Here is a 26,630-nt window from a genome sequence, read left to right as displayed (position 1 = left end):
GGCCAAGCTTCCTGCCATCCAAGACCTCTACACCAGGCATGTCAGAGGAAAGCCCATAAATTTGTCAGAGACTCTGCTTTTCTCTGCTACCCAACATTAAGTGGTACCGGAGTGCCAAGTCTTGGACCAAAAGGCTCCTCAACAGCTGCTACCCCCAAGCCATAAGACTCCTGAACAGCTGATCAAATGGCTCCCCGGACTATTTTACGCTGCTGCTCATCACTGTTTATTATCTATGCATAGTCACTTTACCTACATGTACATATTACCTCAATTACCTCGACTAACGTGTGCCCCCGCTCATTGACTCTGTACTGGTACCCCCTGTATATAGCCTCGCTACTGTTATTTTATTGTTTCTCTTGAATTATTTGTTATTTTTCTATTTTCATCTTTATATTTAACTTAAAGTAAATACTTTCTTCACACTTATTTTTCTAAAACTGTATTGTTGGTTAAGGGCTTGTAAGTAAGTATTTCACTATAAGGTCTAGACCAGCGGAGATGGGTGAATTGAAACATTGAGGAGGATGGGAGACAACAAAGTGTGTTTCAAAAATCGTCAAAGACCAAGTATTTTAACCTAAAGCATTTAATAAAGACATTTATAGTACAATATTATGGGGAATAGGAATGAGAGGGCTACTTACACAGTGTTGGACAGAGATCACAGCAGGGATTTAATGAGGGTATGATGCATGAATTGAGGTGTTCAGAGGCTTGACCAGTACAGGACAGGATTTGACTGGGAAAACCAAAAACAATAACACACTACAGAGTTAGACAAAAGTCCAAGCAAGGAGTAAAATCATTGATGTTTAATAATGTGATTGTTTTTGTGTATGTGATTGACTCTACATACGATAATGAGCTAAAATTGATAAGGCTACTCAAAGTGCTTGGAGAGGAAACATTCAATGTGCCAGTGGATGACCTGGCACGTGAGACATGGTTTAAATTCAGGTAATCAGAGCATTGACAATGGTAGTGGAGTGGTCATCGCCTCTTATTCAAGGAACTGGAAGGGACTTGGCTGTTAATGAAATAGCGGATACATTCCATTATCGCTATGCCATCATAGGTTTGGACAACAAATTTCTCTATGAAGTCATACACAGCCTGAGCATCTCACCCACTTCAAAGTAGGCCAAGAAACGTTCCTGTATAAAGCCCTGATTATCCACATACCTGACGATAACAGACAACTGCAAGCAGACTGGTGGCACCATAGGTCCCAGAGTGGTGGGGCAATTTTTACCCCCTAGGTCCTGGAGTTGTTCCTTATAAGTTAACCTAACTAGGAAAACACTGAACCCTTTAAGGTATGACAGTGATTAATCAGTTGTAAAAAGGTTTCATATGGGCTGTGATGGGACCAGTTTTTCCTAATCAGGTCACATGGTTTTAAAAAACTCCTGACCTTGGGGCGATGAAAGCCCTGTCAAACTGCAGCTTCCTTATATTTGTTCATATAAATTATATTTCGACCGGATTAGGAGGGGGATTTCCTCTACCCAGACACATAGACAACAGAACTCACAGGGCTGACAGGGCTCACAGGGCTTGCTTAATGCAGAACTCACAGGGCTTGCTTAATGCATGTTTGCATCATGCAGGCCTATGCAACTGTTGGCCTTATAAAACATTTACTCTCATCTGTCATCACGATTATGTTGACTGATTAATTTTCGATTGAAAACATATAGGCAGCCTAGCCACATTTGATCACATTCACATTTTCTCCTGACACAGAAATGGACTATAAATGCTTAACGTTACCAATTAGTTTACCCTGACCTGATGGAACGTTATGCAGATGCTCTTATTAGTAGCCTACTGTTGATCAGACTGAAAAATAGTCTAAATTTCATCCCATACAGCATGTCAGATTTCTGATGTTGAGGTGTAGAGTTTTTGCTTGGGTCTGTCCGGAGTGATTGTGTTATCTTAGCTAAATAAATACTGGAGGAAAGTGGAAAGCCTATTTAATAAGCAAACGTGAAAATATGCGCTGTGTCAACCTCTCGCTTTAATCCACATTTTCATGCATGATGCGATGGACGCTATCAAATCATTCGGAAAAGACAGTCACAAGTTCAATATGTGGGCATTCATACGCTCCCTGCTTTTGTTTTGCCATTTAGCTGAACAAACGATGTTCTTCAGATCACTGTACACACACCTTCCGACCAAGGCTCAGACTTTCCAAAAAGCAGACAAGGCCAGCAATACAGGTGGCTTGATGAAAGGCTCCCTGGTAACCAGCTTTACTGTTGATACCAGTTGATATTGAACACCTTTTCATCCTTCTTCATGAAACTGACATCAGACAGAGGTCTACCCTCCAGTGTTGCCAACTCATTTTCAGGGTAAGTTGCTAGAGGCAGGTTGATTTGTTGCTAAAATACATTGTGATGTCATTGCATGATAACATAAAACTGCGTCATTACATAGAATACACAATAATGTTACTCAAATTGACTGGCCATCTCAGCAAAAAATATGATTTGACATTTGTTCAGGTACAGACTCCCACTCTTTTCTGTACTTCTGGCTGTACACTTTTGATTGAGACATGTTGATTGATGTTGTAAGTTCTGTTCAAGATCAAACATTTGTGACCAACTATATTTATTGGGTTTGGCTCGTCAAACCCATACTACTGCTGCTGCAGTCAGCCAACAATGATTTGCAATTTGCAAAAATTGCTTGCTGCCTGTCGCTGCCTATGCACGAGCTGAGCACCTGCTGCTGTCACTCACAATGCACTTTTGCAGCCAGGCACGTGTGTTGTGACTGAGTGCGTGACAGAAAAAATAGTTTGTGTCATTTAGAGGGAAAATACGTGCGTTTTATTGTTTGAGTCACATTTCAAAAGTTACTAAAAGTTCTAAATAAATTTTTAAAAGTCACTACATTTCTTGCCAGGTGCTGTTTGAAAAAGAAGTTGCCAGGGTAGTTTGAAAAGTTGCTAAATCGGCATCACTGCGGCCCTCACTTTTAATTCGCCCCTTTTCTGTGTAACCCAGAGAATGAAAGTGGTTCTTCAAGCTGTCCTCCGGCTACACCATGATGCTACCCCACATAGTGCTGTTGAAGTTACTGTAGACTTTCAATGCAAAACTGTGTATTTTACTCAATTATTTGGTGACATATGAATATATTTAGTATAGTTGTATCTAAAAATTATAACTTTAATCTTTAATCTTTTTTTTACAAAAAAAAAAAAAAATCTTTCTAATGTTTATATATTTAGGAAATTTCACTGAGGAGAATGGTCCTCCCCTTCTTCCTCTGTGGATTCTCCACTGGTCTACATCTGTTGTATTCGGCGCATGTGACAGATAAAACTAGATTTGATTTGATGGGGATGTATGTGCTAGGCTGATTTGTTTGTTTGCATGGATGCTAAATGTATGCTCTGTCAACAGAGACCAAAGCAGTTCTTTTATTGACTACTAAATTATCCCCCGCAATCAGTGCAATTGTGAACTGATCAGTGTATTTGGGTAGGATTTTTTTTCACAGCTGTGTGTGTCCCTGCTAGCGTGTGCATACATACTCATGCACATGAATGGCCCAGGGAGATGTACTGTATATGCACAGACACATTCAAGAAAACACAAACAATTAGTGCTCCCATGAGTGTGGGTTTGTGTTTAAGACATGCACCAGCCAATTATTCCTACACACACCAAAGGGTTGCTTTGATTTCGTAAACAATTGTCTGATTTATGAGACTGCCAAAAGGTACACAAATATTAGAGTCACAAGTGTTTAAGTGAATATAAACACAACATGACCATATAATTAGGACAGGTCTTTACCTTAGTGATAACAGTGTCTGTATGCGTTGTCTTCCCAGGGTGTGATGGTATTTACAGTACCTCCTGTTGGTAGCCCATCAGTTGTGTGCATTATTCATGATGACAGTGTAGAGACCTCTTGCTGAATGCTGGCTGTGTGCCAGTCTAATGACAGATGAGGCAGTGGTGTGTGTGCGTGCGCATGTGTGGGTGGGTGCATGTTTTATGCAACTTGTATGAGTACATGGGGCGGCAGGGTAGTCTAGTGGTTAGAGTGTTGGACTAGTAACCGGAAGGTTGCAAGTTCAAACCCCCGAGCTGACAAGGTACAAATCTGTCGTTTTGCCCCTGAACAGGCAGTTAACCCACTGTTCCCCAGCCGTCATTGAAAATAAGAGTTTGTTCTTAATTAACTGACTAGTTAAAAAATAATTTTTTTTGCATAAGCACTCACATTTTGTGTGTCAGCCTCCACGTTGATTTGTTTTCCCATCCTGTGACTCCTCACACATCCTCTACCCCTCCCCTCAGCCATGGAGTGCCAGGTGGAGGAGCTGAGGCAGCAGCTGGAGAAACAGACCCTAGTCAACCAGGAGCTGCAGAACCACAACAAGGACCTGGGTACAACCACAATCACGACCCTGACCATGATTATGATCATAACCAAGACTACAGCCATAAAATAAACTATGATCTAAACCACAACTATCACAACCAATGGTCTCCTTTCACCTCTAGAAAGAAGACTGCAGGAGACGGAGAAGTTGCTGCAGGAGCTTCAGAGTCATTACCATGACCTGGGTAAAGGGCTAAATGTGACTATGGCAACCCCCTGTGTGACGAACGGCAGCCATTTGTGTCAGATCACTAACCAAAGTGCAGCATGTATATTAACCCCATGTCCTGTGTGTGGTGTGTATCTATTCCAGACTTCCCTGATCAGAGGATCAGTAATGAAGGGGGACTTGTGGTCAGGAAGAGCAGAGTGGCTGTCATGGCCCCTGAGCCAATCCCAGAGGATCAGCAGGAGATCATAAAGACTAAAGTCAAGAAGAGCGTCAGGTGATTGGCTAGCGCTATGCATGCAGCATCATGATATGTACAGTATCATGTGTTATGTGACGTCAGTAGAGTATGCTGGTGTGAATATATACAGAATGTCTCTTTCCACAGTGAGACGAGTCTGATCATCAAGGCAATCCAGAAGAATGACTTCCTGAGTCGCCTTGACGATGAGCAGATAACCATGATGGTGGAGCTCCTGGTGGCCATCGACTTCAAACCAGGAAATGATGTAATCAAGGAGGGCACTGAGGGAGACAGCATGTACATCGTAGCAGGTATGTGTGAATTTCTCAACCATATACAGAGAAACACAATGAACATTTCACAAATAAGGGTTGCTATGTCTGCTTACTATTTCCAATAAAATGATAACCCTCACCTCTCAATGTCCCCCCTCTATCTCTCCCTTTAGCGGGTGAGCTCCTTGTCAGTCAAGCAGATTGTAACCTTCGAACCCTGACCTGTGGGGATGTTTTTGGAGAGTTGGCTATTCTGTATAACTGCAAACGCACAGCCACAGTCAAAGGTGAGATGCTATAAAATGTGGATATTGAGAAGTACACAATATGGTAACTGTGTACCTTCCTACATTCTGTATTATGCATGTGCTGTACCGAATATTGCTTGTTGTTATGAATGAATTGTCCCCCTCACTCCCATCGTCGTAGCCAAGACAGTGGTGCGTCTGTGGTTTATGGAGAGACAGATGTATAGAACCATTATGACCAACAAGTCCAAGAAGAAACGTGAACAGCTAATGGGCTTCCTAAAAACGTGAGTTAACACACTTAACCTTACAACTTGCACTCTCTTGGTCACACGCACATGCACCCACCCACCCGCACACTCTGCTAATTCTGCTCTGATATGCTTACGTGTCAGGTCTCGGACTCTGAAGGCCCTAAATGACAGTCAGCTCTCTAAGATAATTGACTCCATGGAGGAGGTTTGTACTCAGCCATTTGACACACCTCCCCATACTCAATACATTTTCCAGAGCATTAACATCCAAATCCATATGAAATCTGTTCCTTCTTGTAGGTGAAGTACCAGAACAATGATGTCATTGTGCGTGAGGGGGCGGAGGGCAACACGTTCTACATCATTCTCAAAGGAGAGGTACGTGGGACATGTTTGGTGGTTACAGTGATCCAAAACTAGGACAGTTATGACACATACATGGGCTGCTACACAGTCACTATGGGAGCTCTTTCTAGAGCACCCAGTTAAATTGTGCTGAAGAATTTATTTTAAATCTCTTAATAGTTAAACTAGTGGGAAAGTTTTCTTCATTTACTGTCATCCTAAATTAAGATATTATATTAATTTATATTAAGTTACTTTCCATGATGTGGAAAGTATTTGTTACTACATTACAAAAGCTGACCCCATCGAATTGGGGGGGAATTACACATCCTTTTTACCTCAGATTGGGGATGTGAAAAAAGTATAGTATAGTTTTATTTTATTTTATTTCACTTTATTTAACCAGGTAGGCTAGTTGAGAACAAGTTCTCATTTGCAACTGCGACTTGGCCAAGATTAAGCAAAGCAGTTCGACACATACTGTACAACAACCAGAGTTACACCTGGAATAAACAAATGTACAATCAATAATACAGTAGGAAAGTCTATATACAGGGAGTGCAAATGAGGCAGGCTAAGGGAGGCAAGGCAATAAATAGGCCATGGTGGCGAAGTAACTACAATATAGCAATTAAACACTAGAATGGTAGAATGTGCAGAAGATGAATGTGCAAGTAGAGATACTGGGATGCAAAGGAGCTAAATAAATACAGTATGGAGATGAGGTAGTTGGATGGGCAATTTACAGATGGGCTATGTAGAAACATAATAACAAAATATCAATTGTTTCAAACATCTTCAATTTTGTGCTGTTGATTTTGTCACAAGCGCTGGGGTCGCAGGACTGACATGCTGACCATAACGCTTGCGTTGCCAGGCACTAAAATAGAGTGTCTGCATTGCCAGGCGCTAAAATAGAAGTTGCTTATATTTGCGGCTCAGAATGTGCTGCAATTCCTGCCTCTCCCATCTCCTCATTGATTTATGATAGCAGATACCCACATGCCATCTCCTCATTGGTTATTCTCAAGTGGGTGATTGAAAGACGAACTGAGGTCAGTCATCGTCATGGTAACTATGAAAGTTAAATGCCAATCGCCATATAAATTCCAAAGAAGAAAATGTCTGGAAGCAGGAGAGATGACTAGAAACGATTCGGTTGACTGTTTTATGTGTGGATTAACTGTCGGAGTAGAGGACCTTGTGCATTTCAGGTAAAATAACAACTCAATGTTCATATCTCAAAACAAATTAGCTAGCAAGAGCAAGCTAGCTAAATATGACACATTAGCTAGCAACTGCAAGCTAGCTTGCTAAATTGCCATAAATGTTTAATGCTTTCGACCTTTTTTGCATTTTTCCTATTTTGTTGCCTTACAACCTGGAATTAAAATATATTATTGGGGGGTTTGTATCATTTGATTTACAAAACATGCCTACCACTTTGAAGATGCAAAATATGTTTTATTGTGAAACAAACAAGAAATAAGAGAAAAAAAACACAAAACTTGAGTGTGCATAACACTCCTAAAGCCAATACTTTATAGAGCCAGCAACTACAGCTGCAAGTATCTTGGGGTATGTCTCTATAAGCTTGGCACATCTAGCCACTGGGATTTTTGCCTATTTTTCAAGGCAAAACTGCTCTCACTCCTTCAAGTTGGATGGGTTCCGCTGGTGTACAGCAATCTTTAAGTCAAACCACAGATTCTCAATTGGATTGATGTCTGGGCTTTGACCATTCCAAGACATTTAAATGTTTCCCCTTAAACCACTCGAGTGTTGCTTTAGCCGTATGCTGCTGGAAGTTGAACCTCTGTCCCAGTCTCAAATCTCTGGAAGATTGAAACAGGTTTCCCTCAAATTTCCCTGTATTTAACGCCATCGTTTTCCTTGTTGGTCAAAAAGATCAATTTTAGTCTCATCTGACAAGAGTACCTTCTTCCATTAGTGCTGTGGTGGTGTTATCGGGGTGATGCAAGGTGTTGGGTTTGTGCCAGAGAGTGTTTTTCTAGATGCCAAAAAGTTACATTTTAGTCTCATCTGACCAGAGTAATTTCTTCCATATGTTTGGAGAGTCTCCCTCATGCCTTTTGTTGAACACCAAATGGGTTTGCTTATTTATTTCTTTAAGCAATGGCATTTTTATGGCCACTTCCGTAAAGTCCAGCTCTGTGGAGTGTACGGCTTAGTGGTCCTATGGACAGATACTCCGATCTCCGCTGTGGAGCTTTGCAGCTCCTTTAGGGTTACCTTTGGTCTCTTTGTTGCCTCAGATTAATGCCCTCCTTGCCTGGACTGTGAGTTTTGGTGGGTGGCCCTCTCTTGGCAGGTTTGTTGTGGTGCCATATTCTTTCCATTTTTTAATAATGGATTTAATGGTGCTCTGCGGATGTTCAACGTTTCAGATTTTTTTTATAACCCAAACCTGATTTGTACTTCTCCACAACTTTGTTCCTGACCTGTTTGGAGAGCTCCTTGGTCTTCATGGTGCCGCTTGCTTGATGCTGCCGCTTGCTTTGTGGTGTTGCAGACTCTGGGGCCTTTCAAAACAGGTGTGTGTGTATTTTTGTTTTAGAATTATTTTGAAACATGTTTTTTTTCCATTTCACTTCACCAATTTGGGCTATTTTGTCAATTACAAGAAATCCAATTCAAATTATAGGTTGTAATGCAATAAAATAGGAAAAACTCCAAGGGGATGAATACTTTTGCAAGGCATTATAGATATTCCATGAAAAATCAGCCGTTTCCAGCTACAATAATAATGTCTACACTGTATTTTTGATCAATTTGATGTTATCGTAATAAACCAAAAATTGCTTTTCTTTCAAAAACAAGGATATTTCTAAGTGACCCCAAACTTTTGAACGTTAGTGTTTATCTGACTAAACTATCAAAACAAGAATTGTAGTTTGAATTCCATAGTGAGTGTGGAAGAAGTGCATTTTTTTGCAAGCATAAAACGCTGACACTTACACATCAAAGTATATCTGACCAAATTATGAAAGGCTAACATTGAATTTTTGTTTGTTGTTGTCTATCAACAATGACAAGCCACAACGGTCTGACAACGTAGATGGAAATTTACAGAGGATAATAGAGGATGATATTGCCACTTCCATTTGCCACATCTTCAATTTAAGCCTACTAGAAAGTGTGTACACTCAGGCCTGTAGGGAAGCAAAAGCCATTCCGCTACCTCTCCCTAGGAATAGTAAAGCCCCCTTTACTGGCTCAAATAGCCAACCAATCAGCCTGTTAACAATCCTTAGTAAAGTTTTTGAAAAAATTGTGTCTGACCAGATACAATGCTATTTTACAGTAAAGAAATTGACAACAGACTTTCAGGATGCTTATAGGGAAGGATATTCAACAAACACAGCACTTACAGAAATGACTGATGGTTGATATTGATGATAAAATGATTGTGGGGGCTGTTTCGTTAGACTTCAGTGTGGCTTTTGACATTATCGATCATAGTCTGCTGCTGGAAAAATGCATGTGATTTAGCTTACACAATACAAATGTATTAATCAATACAAATGTATTATAATTATCCACTTAAATGTTTTCCTCAACAACATTAAAAATTGATGCGAACTGGGCTCGAACCTGAGATTAAAAAACACTATCAATTATAAGTCAATCGCTTTAGCAGTATGTGGCACCGAGAAGTGATACTGATAGCTCTAGCCTACATAACTGTTGTTTGAAAAATCCATAAGGCTCTTTGTTTTTTCAAACAATGGACAACAAACTTTCTAAGGACCTCATTTATATTTTTTCTAAAAGAGCACACGGGGGTGTTTGAAACAGATACACAAACATGTGGATTTTGTCATATATGCAAACATTTTTAAATGTTGCCCAATGTTAGTGGTAGCTATTTGTATAGTCAAGGATTCACCAGTGCAATATTCCACGTCACATTTTGTTACAGACCAACAGAACAAGTAAACCTTGAGTTTGTAAATTTAAAAAATCTCTCTGGTGGCTAAGGATGACCTATTTCTTGAAAATCTAAGATCTTTGATGGGCTGGAAGCAGAAGTTGTACCAGGATGTAATCACTGCCACCTGGTGAGGTTAGCATAGAGCTAACTTGTACCGTATCATGTTTTCTGATGGGAACAGCTTCAATATAACGTTTGGTCACATGCAAGTACATCAACTATATTAATTGGGTTATACACATGTCCAGCGTGAGAAGCTGTTTAACTTTAACTGTGTGCTTACACCCTTTGTTTGATGATCATAGTGAACAACGACTTACTACACTAGTGGAGGATTGGAAACTACAATACTCCTACCTGTGCTTACCAACCCATGTGTTTACTAATGACAAAAGTGTATGTGTGCGTGCCTAATAATGCCTGCCTATGTGTGTGTGCGGATGTGTGTACGTGCATGGGGGCACGTGTGTGTGTCTGCCCTCAGGTCAAGGTGACTAAGAAGTTGAATGGGCAGGAGAAACAGATTCGCAAGATGGGCAAAGGGGAGCATTTCGGGGAATTGGCCCTGATACGGTAACCATGGATACAGTAGTAGCTAAGGCTATAAATAAACTTCATGTTGTTCATTAAAATGACCCCGGTGTGCAGTAGCCATTAGTTAATGTGGCTGCTCATAAGTGTGGATGTAACCCGCAGTGAAATCCTGAGGACTGCAACATGTACTGCTGTTGGCCCTGTGACCTGCTTCTCCATCGATAAGGAGTGAGTCTGAACAAGTAACATTACATTTCTTAATCGATTGGTTGAATGACTAATGGTCTGTCACATTACACTTCCAGGGTGTTTGAGGAGACGATCCCCATTGAACACCTGGAGCTCCATGATGAGTGAGTACAAAGACACACTTGCCCCTTTTATCAGTGCCCTTCTCCTCCTAGTTCTATGTTCACCACTTTAGTCTAGTCAAGCTGTGTAACTGTTGTCTGTGTCCCAGCATCAGCTCTATGGCTTTGGAGGAGCCAGATGCTCCAGAGAAGACCAGTCCTAGTTCCTATCTGAGACTGAAGGACCTGATTCCCGTACTGTACCAGGAGGGGCGTTACCAGGGAGAACCTGTCACTCTCGGAGTGGGAGGGTTTGGTCGCGTTGAACTGGTATGTGTGTGAGTTTGGTGTTGTAGTTGTGTTTGGCAAGTTAGAGGCTGAAACCAACTGATTAAGTGTTTAATATTTATTAGGATCCCCAATTTGCTGCTACCAATGCAGTGGCTACTCTTCCTGGGGTCCAAACAGGAAACAACACAAGATTAAATACATAATATATATAAATACATAGCACTACATTTTACATTTCAATGTAGCCATTCATCAGACACTCCCATCCAGAGCGACCCACATCTAGTTAATTCATCTTAAGATAGTCGATACATAATAGAATACAACATGCATACAAATGTCTGTGTCTCTTCACAGTCCCTGTCGTGCAGTAAGGTGTTCTTCTATCTGGTTTTATTGCTAGCATGAGTTACCTGGGGTGGCAGAGTTACATATAGTCATGGCTCTATTTAATAATGTGTGTTTCCCAGCCTCTATTCTGGACCTAGGGACTGTTAATAGACCTCTGGTTGCATGTCTTGTGTGATATCGATGAGTGTCCAAGCTGTGTGTCAACTCCTTGAACAGACTCCTTGAACAGTATAAGCGGTCATACAGTACAATACGTTTTGTAGGTGATTCTTGTGTTGATGATGTAAAGAATATTTGGTGGTCTGCACCCATTAAGAAAATGACTGTAAAAGCAGGTAAATCCATATGGATTGATGAGTGGGGGGGGGGAATTGTATGGTTGTGGGGGATGAGGCAAAAGGTATGGCAAATATATTTGGCACCACAACCAATTAGCAAACGTACTGCAAATTGAGCAATCATGTGAATAAAAAAACAAGAAACTATAATATTAAAGCAAAGATAAATGATATAAAGAATGATAGTAAAAAGCTTTGGAGCAACTTAAATAACATTTTGGTCAAAAAGGCAAACTCAGTTCCATCATTCATGGAATCAGATGGCTTGTTCATCACAAAACCCACTACCTAAGACGAGTAAAGCCCCCTTTACTGGACTATGGGACCTGTCTGGTTGACTGAGATATCAAGAAATCCGAGCAACACCTGATCACGGACAGACCTCTTCCCATTTTAGTGACATTGAGTTTATATGTTTTGACCATGATGGCTTGCTATCTAGGGTGACACCCAGCAGTTTAGTTTCTTCAACTTGCTCAATAGCCACATTATTCAATAATAGATCCAGATGAGATGTAGGGTTATTTCTCCCAAATATTATGCTTTTAGGTTTGGAGATATTCAAAGCGCCTTCAGAAAGTTTTCACACCTTTTTTTCAACATTTTGTTGCCTGAACTTAAAATTGATAAAATTGCGAAATTTGTCACTGGCCTACACACAATATCCCATAATGTCCAAGTGGAATTAAGTTTTCTGAATTTTTACTAAGTAATAAAAATGAAAAGCTGAAATGTCTTGAGTAAATAAGTATTCATCCTCTTTCTTATGGCAAGCCTAACTAAGTTAATTACACTTGAATTGTGAATAAATTGTTCCGTATACGTCAGGAAGCAGGGCTGCTGGTTAGTAGATTGGGTATGACGTGCCCTGGAGAAGGGGAGTGGGAGTAGGCTGACATTAATACACCCAGTCAATACAAAGATACAGGAGTCCTTGCTAACTCAATTGCAAGAGAATAAGGAAAATGCTCAGGGATTTCACCATGAGGCCAGTGCTGACTTTAAAACAGATACAGAGTTGAATGGCTATTACTCCACAATACTAACCTAATTGACAGAGTGAAAGGAAGAAAGCCTGTACAGAATAAAAATGTTCAAAGAAATGCACCCTGTTTGCAGCAAGGCACTAAAGCAAAAGAAAATGTGGCAAAGCAATTCACTTTTTCTACCGAATACAAAGTCTTACGTTTAGGGCAAATCCAATACAACACATTACTGAGTACCACTCTCTATTTTACAAGCATAGTGATGGCGGCGTCATGTTATGGTATGCTAGTTATCGTTAAGGACTGAGGAGTTTTTGACGATAAAAAAAATAAACAGAATGGATCTACTAAGCACAGGCAAAATCCTAGAAGAAACCCTGGTTCAGTCTGCTTTCCACCAGACAATGGGAGATGAATTAAACTTTCAGCAAGACAATAACCTAAAACACAAGGCTAAATCCATACTGGAATTGCTACAGTTCTGACTTAATTACATCTGCTTGAAATGTATGGCAAGATTTAGAAATGGCTGTCTAGCAATGATCAGCAACCAATTTGACAGAGCTTGAATAATTTTGAAAATAATAATGGGCAAAGATTGTACAATACAGGTGTGCAAATCTCTTAGAGACTGACCCAGAAAGATTCACAGCTGCTGTTGCTGCCAAATGTGATTCTAACATGTACTCACGCAGAGTTGTGAATACTTACAGTACCAGTCAAAAGTTTGGACACAGCTACTCATTCCAGGGTTTGTCTTTATTTTTACTATTTTCTACATTGTAGCATAATAGTGAAGACATCAAAACTATGAAATAGCACATATGGAATAATGTAGTAACCAAAAACATGTTAACCTGTTGATGCTCTGGGGGCGCCTTTTCATTTTTGGATGAAAAACGTTCCCGTTTAAAAACAAGATATTTTGTCACAAAAAGATGCTCGACTATGCATATAATTGATAGCTTTCGAAAGTAAACACTCTGACGTGTCCAGAACTACCAAGATATTTTCTGTGCGTGCCCTAGAACGTGAGCTTCAGGCAAAACCAAGATGAGACGGCATCCAGGAAATGAGCAGGATTTTTGAGGCTCTGTTTTCCATTGTCTCCTTATATGGCTGTGAATGCGAGAGGAATGAGCCTGCCCTTTCTGTCGTTTCCCCAAGGTGTCTGCAGCATTGTGACGTATTTGTAGGCAGATCATTGGAAGATTGACCATAAGAGACCACATTTACCAGGTGTCCGCCCGGTGTCCTGCTCCGAAATTGGTGCGCAAAAGCCAGCTGCCAGTATTTTTCCATGGGATACAGAGAGGAAAGCAAGCTTCCACGAACTGCATATCAATGAAGAGATATGTGAAAAAACACCTTGAGGATTGATTCCAAACAACGTTTGCCATGTTTCGGTCGATATTATGTAGTTAATTCGGAAAAGTTTTACGTTGTAGGTGACTGAATTTTCGGTTCGTTTCGGTAGCCAGACGCAATGTAGAAAACGGAACGATTTCTCCTACACACAGACGCTTTCAGGAAAAACTGCGCATTTGGTATGTAACTGAGAGTCTCCTCATTGAAAACATCAGAAGCTCTTCAAAGGTAAATTATTTTATTTATTTGGTTATCTGGTTTTTGTGAAAATGTTGCGTGCTAAATGCTACTCAAAATGCTATGCTAGCTTTGCATACTCTTACACAAATTAGTCCATTTCTATGGTTCAAAAGCATATTTTGAAAATCTGAGATGACAGTGTTGTTAAGAAAAGGCTAAGCTTGAGAGCAGACGCATTATTTTCATTTTATTTGCGATTTTCATAAATCGTTAACGTTGCGTTATGCTAATGAGTCTGAGGCTTTAGTCACGATCCCGGATCCGGGATGGGGAGTTTCAAGAAGTTAAACAAATTCTTTAAACAGATTCGTCAAAGTAGCCACCCTTTGCCTTGATGACAGCTTTGCACACTCTTGGCATTCTCTGAACCAGCTTCATGAGGAATGCTTTTCCAAAAGTCTTGAAGGAGTTCCCACATATACTGAGCACTTGTTGGCTGATTTATCTTCACTCTGCGGTCCAAATCATCGCAAACCATCTCAATTGGGTTGAGTTTAGGGCTGTTGCGGTGACCAGAGTGATTTGCGCTCATAAAAATAGGAGGATCCCATCAGCTTTCTATAGTCTAGGCCTACCACATTTATTTCTCAACTTTCCTCATTTCAAGCACATGAAAATTTTAAGCACATGAAAATAAACCACAGGGAAAAGTGTACTCCTGTCGCTATTTAATTTCATAGATGACATCTATTCTTTCCTGCTGACCCTGTTTCAATACAGGTGCATGATAATGGTCCATTCTAAATCAAAACAAATGTCACCATATTATTGAGTATATGTAAAGACAAGATTAAGTCAAGAATAGTCTGATGGGTGACAATATTAACCTACCACTTGTGAATTATATATTATCACTTGTGAATGATGCCCAGCATAAGAAACAATGCCTTTTCAATCATAGTCACACACCTCATGTAGCCTAGCCCATAGGCCTATATGTTTTAATAAGGTTTTTATCACAACAAAAGTGTCCAAATAATTTAAAATTAAGCACATTAATCCGCTTTACAAGGGGTGTAGAGTCTAACTGGCATATATTCGTAGCGTGTGAGTTTCAAGTATGGAGAAGATAAATGTTTTCATTTTATTTCTCACACTGAATAGTATAGGTTTGCACTATTGTAGATTGACATAAGATAGTGCTTTTTCTGTTCGTTAGGCATACTCTTCTTGTTGGCTGACAAAGTAAATGTGAAAGTTTCTTCCAATATCTTCAATATGCAGCTCGTAAATGGATAAGGACACATGCAGGTGCATCCCCGATGTGTCTGTCTTAACTTGTAGCCTGTGAGAAAGACCCGTGACAGAGAGCCGTGTGAGTGAGAGACGCTTCATATTGCAACGCACACTCAGGGAGAAGGGCACCACGCAGCACTCTGGGCTGTAAAAGGCATGGATTATTTTAGGGTGCATTACTGCCACAAAGGGTATGCCGCTGTGAAATTTGAGGCATTTTCTATTTCTATCGAGAGACTATTGGAGTGTGTAAAGCCAGCGCAAAAAAACAAACAAATCGGAGCTCATGCTTTTTCAAGCGACTTTTTTCAAATCCTCATTAGTCTGATGCAGGACAAAGTATTTGTCACACCCTTGATCTGTTTCACTTGTGTTCGTACTTGTCTCCATCCCCCACCAGGTGTCTCCAATCTCCCCTCATTGTCCCCTGTGTATTTATTCCTGCATTTTCTGTTTGTCTGTTGCCAGTTCATCTTGTCCCATCAAGTACCACCAGCGTGTTCCTGTGTTTCCTGTGCTCTAGTTTGAGTTTTTCCTAGTCTTCCCAGGTCTGACCTTTCTGCCTATCCTGACCCTGATCCTGCCTGCCGTCCTGTACCTGCCTGAATCTGATTTGGACTCTTTGCCTGCCTTGACTTACCTTTTGCCTGTCCCTTGTACTATAATAAACTCTGAGACTCGTCCTATCCGCCTCCTGTGTCTGCAGCTGGGTCTTAGCCTGAGCTGTGATAGTACGAACTGGCCATGACTGACCCAGCAGACTCGGACCAGCTCCGCAATGCCGTCTCCTCCCAAGGAGCCACCATTGGAAGACATGAGGAGTTACTGCAAAGCCTTATGGAGGGCAGAATGACATGACCATGCATGCAATACATTCCTGGAGCAATTCTGCGGATTCCTTACTAGGCAGCAAGTCACAACAGTAAGCCCCCAGACTCTCAGCAACCCTGCCACCAGCAACGCTTCTTCCAAGCCTACCTCGGTGTCCCGAGAACCTCACTTACCTCCTCTGGATTGCTACGCTGAAGATACTGGATCCTGCCTGGCTTTTCTCTTCCAATGGTCCCTCATCTTCGAGCTGCAGCCTTTTTTGTTCCCCTCGAACCGCTCAAAAATAGCATACCTCATAACGTTGATGTCTGGGATGGCACTCACCTGGGCTACGGTGGTTTGGGAGCAACAGTATACTGTTTGCCTCAGTCTGGAGGAGTTTGTGGCGGAGGTACGAAAAGTGTTAGATTCTCCATTGTCCAGGAGAGAGGCTGCTCGTACACTGCTCCAACTACATCAAGACTCACACATAGTGTGGCAGACTACGCGGTGGATGATCGCACGTTGGCGGCTGGAAGACAGCCTTTAACACGGCTGGCGGGCACTATGAGTACTTGGTTATGCCTTTCGCGACTGACCAACACTCCCGCTATGTTCCAGGCCCTGGTCAACGATGTGCTTCAGGACATGCTGAACCTTGTTTTGGTTGTCTACCTCGACGACATCATTGTCTTTTCCCATTAAGCTCAAGAGCACGTCCAACAGATCCTTCAGCGACACCTGGAGAAGCAGCTCTTCATTAAAGCGGAGAAGTGTGAATTCCATCGCTTCATCAACTCTTTCCTAGGATACGTCTTCACTGTAGGACATATACAGATGGATCCAGACAAGGTGAGAGCTGTGGTCGATTGGACTCAACACACATCCAGAATGCAACTGAAACGTTTCCTTGGATTTGCTCACTTCTACTGCTACTTCATCTGGGGTTACATCACCCTAGCTTTCCCCCTCTCAGCACTCACTTCTCCCAAGTTTCCGTTCATGTGGTCTCAAGCTGCTGACCAGGCGTTCTGACCTCAAACATCGATTCACAACAGCCTCCATCTTAATTCATCCAGACCCCTCCCGTCAGTTTGTGGTGGAGGTCGAAGCCTGGGATGTTGAAGTGGGGGCTGTCCTGTGCCAGTGTTCTACCCAGGATCAAAAGCTGCACCCCAGCACTTTTCTCTCCAATAGTCTTACACCTGCTGAAAGGAACTATGATGTGGGGAATAGAGAACTGCTCACTGTCAAGGTGACGTTGGAGGAGTGGAGGCACTGGTTGGAGGGGGCGGAACATCCATTCTTACTGTGGACTGACCATAACAACCTGGAATATCTCCGCACCGCCATTCTCCTCAACCCTAGGCAGGCTCGTTGGGCCCTGAGTTTCCCAGTCCCTGCCGATGGAAAAACATCCCCACAGTGAAGCATGGTGGTGGCAGCATCATGCTGTGGTGGTGTTATCGGGGTGATGTGAGGTGTTGGGTTTGCGCCAGATAGTGTTTTCCTAGATGGCCAAAAAGTTCAATTTTAGTCTTATCTGACCAGAGTACTTTCTTCCATATGTTTGGAGAGTCTCCCTCATGCCTTTTGGCAAACACCAAATGGGTTTGCTTATTTTTTTTCTTTAAGAAATAGCTTTTTTTCTGGCCTCTCTTCCGTAAAGCCCAGCTCTGTGGAGTGTACGGATTAAAGTGGTCCCATGGACAGATACTCCAATCTCCGCTGTGGAGTTTTGCAGCTCCTTCAGGGTTATCTTTGGTCTCTTTGTTGCCTCTCAGATTAATGCCCTCCTTGCCTGGTCTGTGAGTTTTGGTGGGCGGCCCTCTCTTGGCAGGTTTGTTGTGGTGCCATATTCTTTCCAATTTTTAATAATGGATTTAATAGTGCTCTGTGGGATGCTCAATGTTTCTGATATTTTGTTTATAACTCAACCCTGATCTGTTCTTCTCAACAACTTTGTCCCTGACCTGTTTGGAGAACTCCTTGGTCTTCATGGTGCCCCTTGCTTAGCGGTGTTGCAGACTCTGGGGCCTTTCAGAACAGGTGTATGTATATATATATACTGAGATCATGTGACACTTAGATTGTACATAGGTGCACTTTATTTAACTAATTATGTGACTTCTGAAGGTAATTAGTTGCACCAGATCTTATTTAAGAGCTTCATAGCAAAGGGGGTGAATACATATGCACAGACCACTTCTCATTTTTGAATTTTTTTGAAACAAGTAATTTTTTTCATTTAAATTCACAATTTTTGAATATTTTATGTATGTCTATTACATGAAATGCAAATATAAATCAATTTCAATTACATGTTGTAATGCAACAAAATAGTAAAAACACCAAGGGGATGAATACTTTTGCAAGGCACTGTATATTACATGGATGTACATTACTTTTAAAATTGCTTGTAGGCTATGTATGGAAACCAGGAGATGCTAAATGTGTTTATGTTAATTACCGATCAATTATTGTGAAACCGACAGTTATTTTCTTGACAATCACCGGCTGACAACATTTTGTGACCGCCACAGCCCTAGTTGAGGTCGGGTGGTCGTGGAGGCCAGGTCATCTGATTCAGCACTCCATCACTCTCCATGGTCAAATAGCCCTTGAACAACAAATGACAGGCTCAAATCAGACGGGATGGCGTATCACTGTAGAATGCTGTGGTAGCCATGCTGGTTAAGTGTGCCTTGAATTCTAAATAAATCACTGACAGTCACCATAACTCCCACACCTTCTCCCCCATGCGTCACGGTGGGAACCACACATATAAACATTATTTTGATTTGTTTAACACTTTTTTGGTTACTACATGATTCCATATGTGTTATTTCATAGTTTGGATGTCTTCACTATTATTCTACAATGTAGAACATAGTCAAACTAAAGAAAACCCTTGAATGAGTAGTTGTGTGTTTGGAAGAATGTGTTTTTATGATTATATGACTGATCTTGTGTTTTTTTTCAATTGTGTTGTATTTTTTGCTTCCTTGTATTGTGTATGTAACTAGGCCTATGTTTTTTTTTTTTTACTTTCCTTAGGTCGCAGAAAATTGTGAATTAATTGCCCCCCATCTATCTTCAGAGTTCGTACTGTTAAGTGACCTAACGTGGAATATGCTTAACACCCCGACCGTCCTACAATCTAAGCTAGATGCCCTCAATCTCACACAAATTATCAAGGAATCTACCAGGTACAACCCCAAATCCGTAAACACAGGCACGCTCATAGATATCATCCTGACCAACCTGCCCTCTAAATACACCTCTGCTGTCTTCAACCAGGATCTCAGTGATCACTGCCTCATTGACTGCGTCCGTAATGGGTCCGCGGTCAAACGACCAACCCTCATCACTGTCAAACGCTCCCTAAAACACTTCAGCGAGCAGACCTTTATAATCTACCTGGCCCCGGTATCCTGGAAGGATGCCTGGTTAGTCTTTAAAAGTGCTTTCCTCACCATCTCAAATAAGCATGCCACATTCAAAAAATGTAGAACTAAGAACAGATATAGCCCTTGGTTCACTTCAGACTTGACTGCCCTTGACCAGCACAAAAACATCCTGTGGCCTATTGAATTAGCAACGAATAGCCCCTGCGATATGCAACTATTCAGGGAAGTTAGGAACCAATAGACACAGTAAGTTAGAAAAGCAAAGGCTAGCTTTTTCAAACAGAAATTTGCGTCCTGTGGCACAAATTCCAAAAGTTTTGGGACACTGTAAAGTCCATGAGGAATAAGAGTACCTCCTCACAGCTGCCAACTGCACTGAGGCTAGGAAACACTGTCACCAACGATAACTCCACGATCATCGATAATTTCAACAAGCATTTTTCTATGACTGGCCATGCTTTCCACCTGGCTACCCTTGTCCCGGCCAACAGCTCTGCACCCCCCGCAGCATCGCTTCTCCTTCACCCAAATCCAGATAGCTGATGTTCTGAAAGAGTTGCAAAATCTGGACCCCCACAAATCAGCTGGGCTAGACAATCTGGACCATCTCTTTCTAAACTTATCCGCCACAATTGTTGCAACCCCTATTACTAGCCTGTTCAACCTCTTTCGTGTCGTCTGAGATCCCTAAAGATTGGAAAGCTGCCACGGTCATCCCCTTCTTCAAAGGGGGAGACACTCTAGACCCAAACTGTTATAGAACTACATCCACCTGCCCTGCCTTTTGAGCACCAAGTGAACAAACAGATCACAGACCATTTCGAATCCCAACGTACCTTTTCCGCTGTGCAATCTGGTTTCTGAGCTGGTCATGGGTGCACCTCAGCCACGCTCAAGGTCCTAAACGATATCATAACAATGGACAATAAAATACAGTACTGTGCAGCCGTCTTCATCGACCTGGCCAAGGCTTTCAACTCTGTCAATCTCCGCATTCTTATCGTAGACTCAACACCCTTGGTTTCTCAAATGATTGCCTCACCTGGTTCACCAACTACTTCTCAGATAGGGTTCAGTGAGTCAATGGGGGTGCCACAGCCCAACTCTTTTCTATATATATATATTTCTCAATGAAGTTGCTCTTGTGGCTGGTGATTCTCTGATACCATTCTGTACACTTACAGCCCTTCTTTGGACACTGTGTTAACACTGGAATGATAGATGTGCAGAGGATGATGTGCAAGTAGAGATACTGGGGTGCAAAAGAGCAAAAATAAATAACAATATTGGGATGTGGTAGTTGGGTGGGCAATTTACAGATGGGCTGTGTACATGTGCAGTGATCGGTAAGCTGCTCTGACAGCTGATGCTTAACGTTAGTGAGGGAGATATAAGTCTCCAGCTTCAGTAATTTTTGCAATTCGTTCCAGTCATTGGCAGCAGAGAACTGGAAGGGAAGGCAGCCCAAGCAGGAGTCAGCTTTGGGGATGACCAGTGAAATATACCTGTTGGAGCGCGCGCTATGGGTGGGTGTTGCTATGGTGACCAGTGAGCTGAGATAAGGCGGGGCTTTACCTAGTAAAGTGTAACAGTGTCTGGGTTCGTTGTCTGAGTCAGGCGCAGGACTAAGGTTTTAGGAAAAACACAAAAGTCTTTACTAAAAATATTAATACAAAAACGGAATATCTCCAACAAGGAAACATCACGTCATGAGAAAACCCTCCAACACACACGGTAACACAAAACAATCATGGACAAAACAGAAAGGTAGACGAGAGGTTAAATAAGGAACATAATAAGGGAATAGAAATCAGGCGTGCGTAATCAAGACAAAACAAAAGGAAAAAGGAAACATGGATCGGTGATGACTAGAAAGCCGGTGACGCCGAACACCATCCGAACAAGGAGCGGAACCGACCTCAGCCGAAGTCGTGACACAAAGACTTATAGATGACCTGGAGCCAGTGGGTTTGGCGATGAATATGAAGAGGTTGGGAGGGTAGTCAACGAGAGCATAAAGGTCGCAGTGGTGGGTATTACAGTGCCTTGCGAAAGTATTCGGCCCCCTTGAACTTTGCGACCTTTTGCCACATTTCAGGCTTCAAACATAAAGATATAAAACTGTATTTTTTGTGAAGAATCAGCATCAAGTGGGACACAATCATGAAGTGGAACGACATTTGTTGGATATTTCAAACTTTTTTAACAAATCAAAAACTGAAAAATTGGGCGTATGCAAAATTAGAATGTATTCTCAGTCAACTCACATGATTCCATAAAAATTAAATATACTATATATTGGAATCGCGGATGTTGATTTTGGGAGGCTGCCAATACAGAAAAGGGAACAAACCACTTTTTCTGTTACTTAACTTCAATGAATCAAGATCCACCATAGCATGTCAACAATGTCAACGGTTGGCTACGGTTTAAGTGATAGTTTGACGTTGAAATCTGTGCATTGGTGTGTGGCCAGCGACTTTTATAGAGAGACCGCAACTAATTATTCATGCCATTTGAGAAAGAAATGTATAGCGTTCTAAGTCCTGCGACTTAGAACTTATGACAAAATTAACAGTACAAAACCGGAGGTATTGATCTGTTTTAATCAATTGATCTTGTCATCATGTTTACTATAAACTTTTCACATTCTCAATCTCAGTTAAAAAGGATGTGTAATTCCCTCCAATTTGATGGGGTCAGCTTTTGCAATGTAGTAGCACGTACTGTCCACATCATGGAACGTAGCATAATATAAATTAATTAGATATAGAAAATTAATATAATATCTTAATTTAGGATGACCTTAAATGTAGTAAACTCAGATTTCTCCAATAATAACATATATTTCTTACTAGTTTAACCATTATGAAATTTTAAATAAATTCTTAAGCACAATTTAACTGGGTGCTCTAGAAAGAGCTCCCATTGTGACTTTGTAGCAGCCATTTGTTTGTCGCAACTTTCCTAGTTTTGGATCATTGTAACCACCAAACATGTCCCCTGTACCTCTCCTTTGAGAATGAAAAAAATATGTTTCAAGGGATATGTATACTTTTGGAAGGCACTGTAGCACCAGGTTATTGCTAGTTACTCATTCTAATACCGACTGAACCTCCATGTTAACCCTCCTGCTGTGTTCCGGTCATATTGGACCAATTTACAAGTATTTTTTTCTCTGAAATATGTATTTCATTTAATCTGATTGTCATAAGGTTCCATGATTTTGTCCATACAGGGCATTTGAACACACAAAATACATTTTGATCATTTTCATTACATTTTGGGTGTTTTAACTTTTGTACACCTGTGGTGTTCCTGGTCAAAAATGACTGGTCATTGGAAATGAATGGGTGAGGCGACAATTAGCGTTTAAAATTGAGTTCAGGCACATTCATCAGATGGACACACTTCCTCCCCCAGACCCCCACATGCATGTGTGTTTGAACACACACACACACACACACACACACACACACACACACACACACACACACACACACACACACACACACACACACACACACACACACACACACACACACACACACCTCACTCCCCTTCTTGGCTTCCATAGCAACCTTTCCCCAATAGAATCTTTCCCCCACCGGAACCACACCTGTTGGCATACTTACAAACAATCGCATCATTGTTTCAATAATACATAGGACTTTTCTCGCAGTTCTGGTATGTAAAAGCTTTTTTGAGGTTTTGCTCACAATTCATCCTCTGGCAGCAGAATAACCAAACAATATACTGTACGTGAGGCTCTTGATCATGACACTGGTGAGGAGAGAGGCCAGGAAACTGACAGTGAAGATTCATTAGAGTAGGAAGTGTCAGAAGTTGAAGACAACACAGAATATGATCTAGACCAAGAGACAACCGATGTGGAACAATCCATTGATGAGGAAGAGGGCCCTGCTGAGGTTGTTGTTACATTCCGGTCAAAGAATGGGAATTTGTCCTGGTTGCCATCCCCACCTGAGAGGAGAGGTCGGCTGTCGGCTGAAAATGCTATAAGGATGACCCCAGGGCCAAGGAGATAATTCTTTATTTATTAAATGAACACTGAAAAAACACCAAAACGAAACTTAACGTCTAGTAGGGATAAACAGCACAGTACCAAAAACAGGATCCCACAAACTACAGGTGGAAAAAGGCTGTCAGTGGAAAAAGTATGATCCCCAATCATCCCCAACCATACCCGGTCAACAAAGAAATAGAAAACATAGATTGCTCACCCTAGTCACACCCTGACCTACCCAAATAGAGAATTAACTTTGTGATGCACCCATCACGTTAGCGCGATCATTTTCGTCAACATCCGCTGAATTGCAGAGCTCCAAATTCCAATTAAATTATTAAAAATATTAAATTTTCATGAAATCACAAGTGCAATACAGCAAAACACAGTTTAGCTTGTTGTTAATCCACCTGGCGTGTCAGATTAAAAAAAAAACTTTTCAGCGAAAGCATACTGAGCGTTTATGTAAGGACATTACTCTCAGCAGACAAAACATTACAAACAGCTAGCAGCCAAGTAGATTGGTCACAAAAGTCAGAAAAGCAATAAAATGAATCGCTTACGTTTGATGATCTTTGGATGTTTGCGCTCACGAGACTCCCAGTTACACAATAAATGTTCCTTTTGTTTGATAAAGATTATTTTTATATCCATTTTTATACCTCAATTTGGTTGGGGCGTTATGTTCAGAAATCAACAGGCTCGAGCGATCACGACCGGGCAGACGAAAATTCCAAATAGTATCCCGTAAAGTTCGAAGAAACATGTAAAATATTTTTTTATGATCAATCCTCAGGTTGTTTTAACAATAAATAATCAATAATATTTAAACTGGACTGTGGCTTCTTCAATAGGAGAGAGAGAGAAAATGTCTGCTCCAAGCTGTTGCGCATGCAAAATGCTGCTGGCACCCAGCCATCCAAGGACGCGATGTGATCTTTCTCGCCCATTTTTCAAAATAAAAGCCTGAAAATATGTCTAAAGACTTTTCACACCATGCGTAAGCCATAGGGAAATGAATCTGGTTGATATCCCTTTAAATGGAGGGAAGGCATGCAATGGAACAGGGAGCTTTCAAAATAAGAGGCAATTCCTAGTTGGATTTCCTCAGGTTTTTGCCTGCAATATCAGTTCTGTTACACTCACAGACAATATTTTGACAGTTTTGGAAAATATAGAGTTTTCTATCCTAATCTGACAATTATATGCATATTCTAGATTCTGGGCTTGAGAAATAGGCAGTTTCATTTGGGTACGTTTTTTCCATCCAAACCCCATACACTCAACAGGTTAAAAGGACCTCTACGGTCAGGGCGTGGCAGTACCCCCCCCCCCAAAAGGTGCGAACACCGGTTGTAAACCTGTACCTATTAGGGAAGGTCCGGGTGGGCATCTACCCTCAGTGGCGGCTCCAGTGCAGGACGCAGACCCCGCTCCGCTCGTGGCTCTGCCAACTTTGGTGGCGCCTCTGGTGCGGGGATCGTCACCGGAAGCTCCGGGCCTTGAATCATCACCGGTGGAATCGAACCGTGGATCATCGCCGGGGACTCCGGACCGTAGATCGTTGCCGGGGTCTCCGGACCGTTGATCGTCGCCGTTGGAATCGAACCGTAGATCGTCGTCAGTGGAATCGAACCGTTGATCGTAGCTGGGGACTCCGGACCGTAGATCGTCGCAGAAGGCTCCGGACCGGGTAACCCCGCTGCAGGCTCCGGACCGGGTACCCCCGCTGCAGGCTCCGGACCGGGTACCCCCGCTGCAGGCTCCGGACCGGGTACCCCCGCTGGAGGCTCCGGACCGGGTACCCCCGCTGGGGGCTCCGGACCGGGTACCCCCGCTGGGGGCTCCGGACCGGGGAACCCCGCTGGAGGCTCCGGACCGGGGAACCCCGCTGGAGGCTCCGGACCGGGAACCCCCGCTGGAGGCTCCGGACCGGGAACCCCCGCTGGAGGCTCCGGACCGGGAACCCCCGCTGGAGGCTCCGTGCCGGGAACCCCCGCAGGAGGCTCCGGACCGGGAACCCCCGCTGGAGGCTCCGGACCGCCGACCGTCGCTGGAGGCTCCAGACCTTGGATCGTCGCTGGAGACCTTGGGCCATTGATCATCACTGGAGGCTCCCACAAACTACAAACTACAGGTGGAAAAAGGCTGCCTAAGTATGATACCCAATCAGAGACAACGATAGACAGCTGCCTCTGATTGGTTTGGAACCATACCTGGCCAACAAAGAAACAGAAAACATAGATTGCCCACCCTAGTCACACTCTGACCTAACCAAATAGAGAATTGAAAAGATCTCTACGGTCAGGGCGTGACAGGTATGTTCAAGCAACAACTCAAGACACCAGTCAGGAAGTTAAAGCTTGGTCGCAAATGGATCTTCGAAATGGACAATGACTCCAAGCATACTTCCAAAGTTGTGGCAAAATGGCTTAAAATGTCTTATGGCTTGAATCCCGCTAACGGGATCGATATGATAACAGCCAGTGAAAGTGCAGTGCTCCAAATTCAAAACAACGGAAATCTCCTAATTAAAATTCCTTAAACATAGAAGTATTTTACACCATTTTTGAGATAAACTTGTTGTTAATCCCACCACAGTGTCCGATTTCAAAAAAGCTTTATGACAAAAGCACAGCAAACGATTATGTTAGGACTGCACCGAGTCACAGAAAAACACAGCCATTCTTCGACCCAAAGAGAGGAGTCACAAAAAGCAGAAATAGAGATAAAATTAATCACTAACCTTTGATGATCTTCATCAGATGACACTCATAGCACTTCATGTTACACAATACATGTGTGTTTTGTAAATCTTAGTTTACATTGGCGCATTA

The 26,630-nt window shown here is 42.1% G+C and overlaps 1 protein-coding gene across 7 annotated transcripts in view; it reads left to right on the top strand.

Moving 5' to 3' along the window:
- The window catches only part of prkg3 (protein kinase cGMP-dependent 3), a 41,935-nt gene that overhangs the window by 5,492 nt on the left and 9,813 nt on the right, over positions 1 to 26,630 (top strand). For 4 of the 7 annotated variants that reach the window (XM_064924818.1, XM_064924817.1, XM_064924824.1 and 1 more), the window contains exons 2-13: positions 4,338 to 4,427; positions 4,545 to 4,607; positions 4,736 to 4,868; positions 4,980 to 5,146; positions 5,284 to 5,397; positions 5,540 to 5,645; positions 5,754 to 5,817; positions 5,913 to 5,990; positions 10,397 to 10,485; positions 10,609 to 10,674; positions 10,752 to 10,799; positions 10,907 to 11,066. In XM_064924818.1, coding sequence (XP_064780890.1) covers positions 4,340 to 4,427; positions 4,545 to 4,607; positions 4,736 to 4,868; positions 4,980 to 5,146; positions 5,284 to 5,397; positions 5,540 to 5,645; positions 5,754 to 5,817; positions 5,913 to 5,990; positions 10,397 to 10,485; positions 10,609 to 10,674; positions 10,752 to 10,799; positions 10,907 to 11,066 — 1,176 coding nt within the window. In that variant the 5' untranslated portion in view covers positions 4,338 to 4,339. Of the gene's footprint in view, positions 1 to 868; positions 2,370 to 4,337; positions 4,428 to 4,544; positions 4,608 to 4,735; positions 4,869 to 4,979; positions 5,147 to 5,283; positions 5,398 to 5,539; positions 5,646 to 5,753; positions 5,818 to 5,912; positions 5,991 to 10,396; positions 10,486 to 10,608; positions 10,675 to 10,751; positions 10,800 to 10,906; positions 11,067 to 26,630 lie in introns of those variants that run through there. The other 3 variants (XM_064924822.1, XM_064924821.1, XM_064924820.1) reach the window with 3 other exon arrangements.

The sequence above is a fragment of the Oncorhynchus masou genome, chromosome 19 (assembly GCF_036934945.1).
Source record: "Oncorhynchus masou masou isolate Uvic2021 chromosome 19, UVic_Omas_1.1, whole genome shotgun sequence".
Classification (NCBI taxonomy): domain Eukaryota; kingdom Metazoa; phylum Chordata; class Actinopteri; order Salmoniformes; family Salmonidae; genus Oncorhynchus; species Oncorhynchus masou.
Note: the sequence above shows the minus strand (reverse complement) of the source record. Positions and strands in the feature narration are given on the sequence as shown.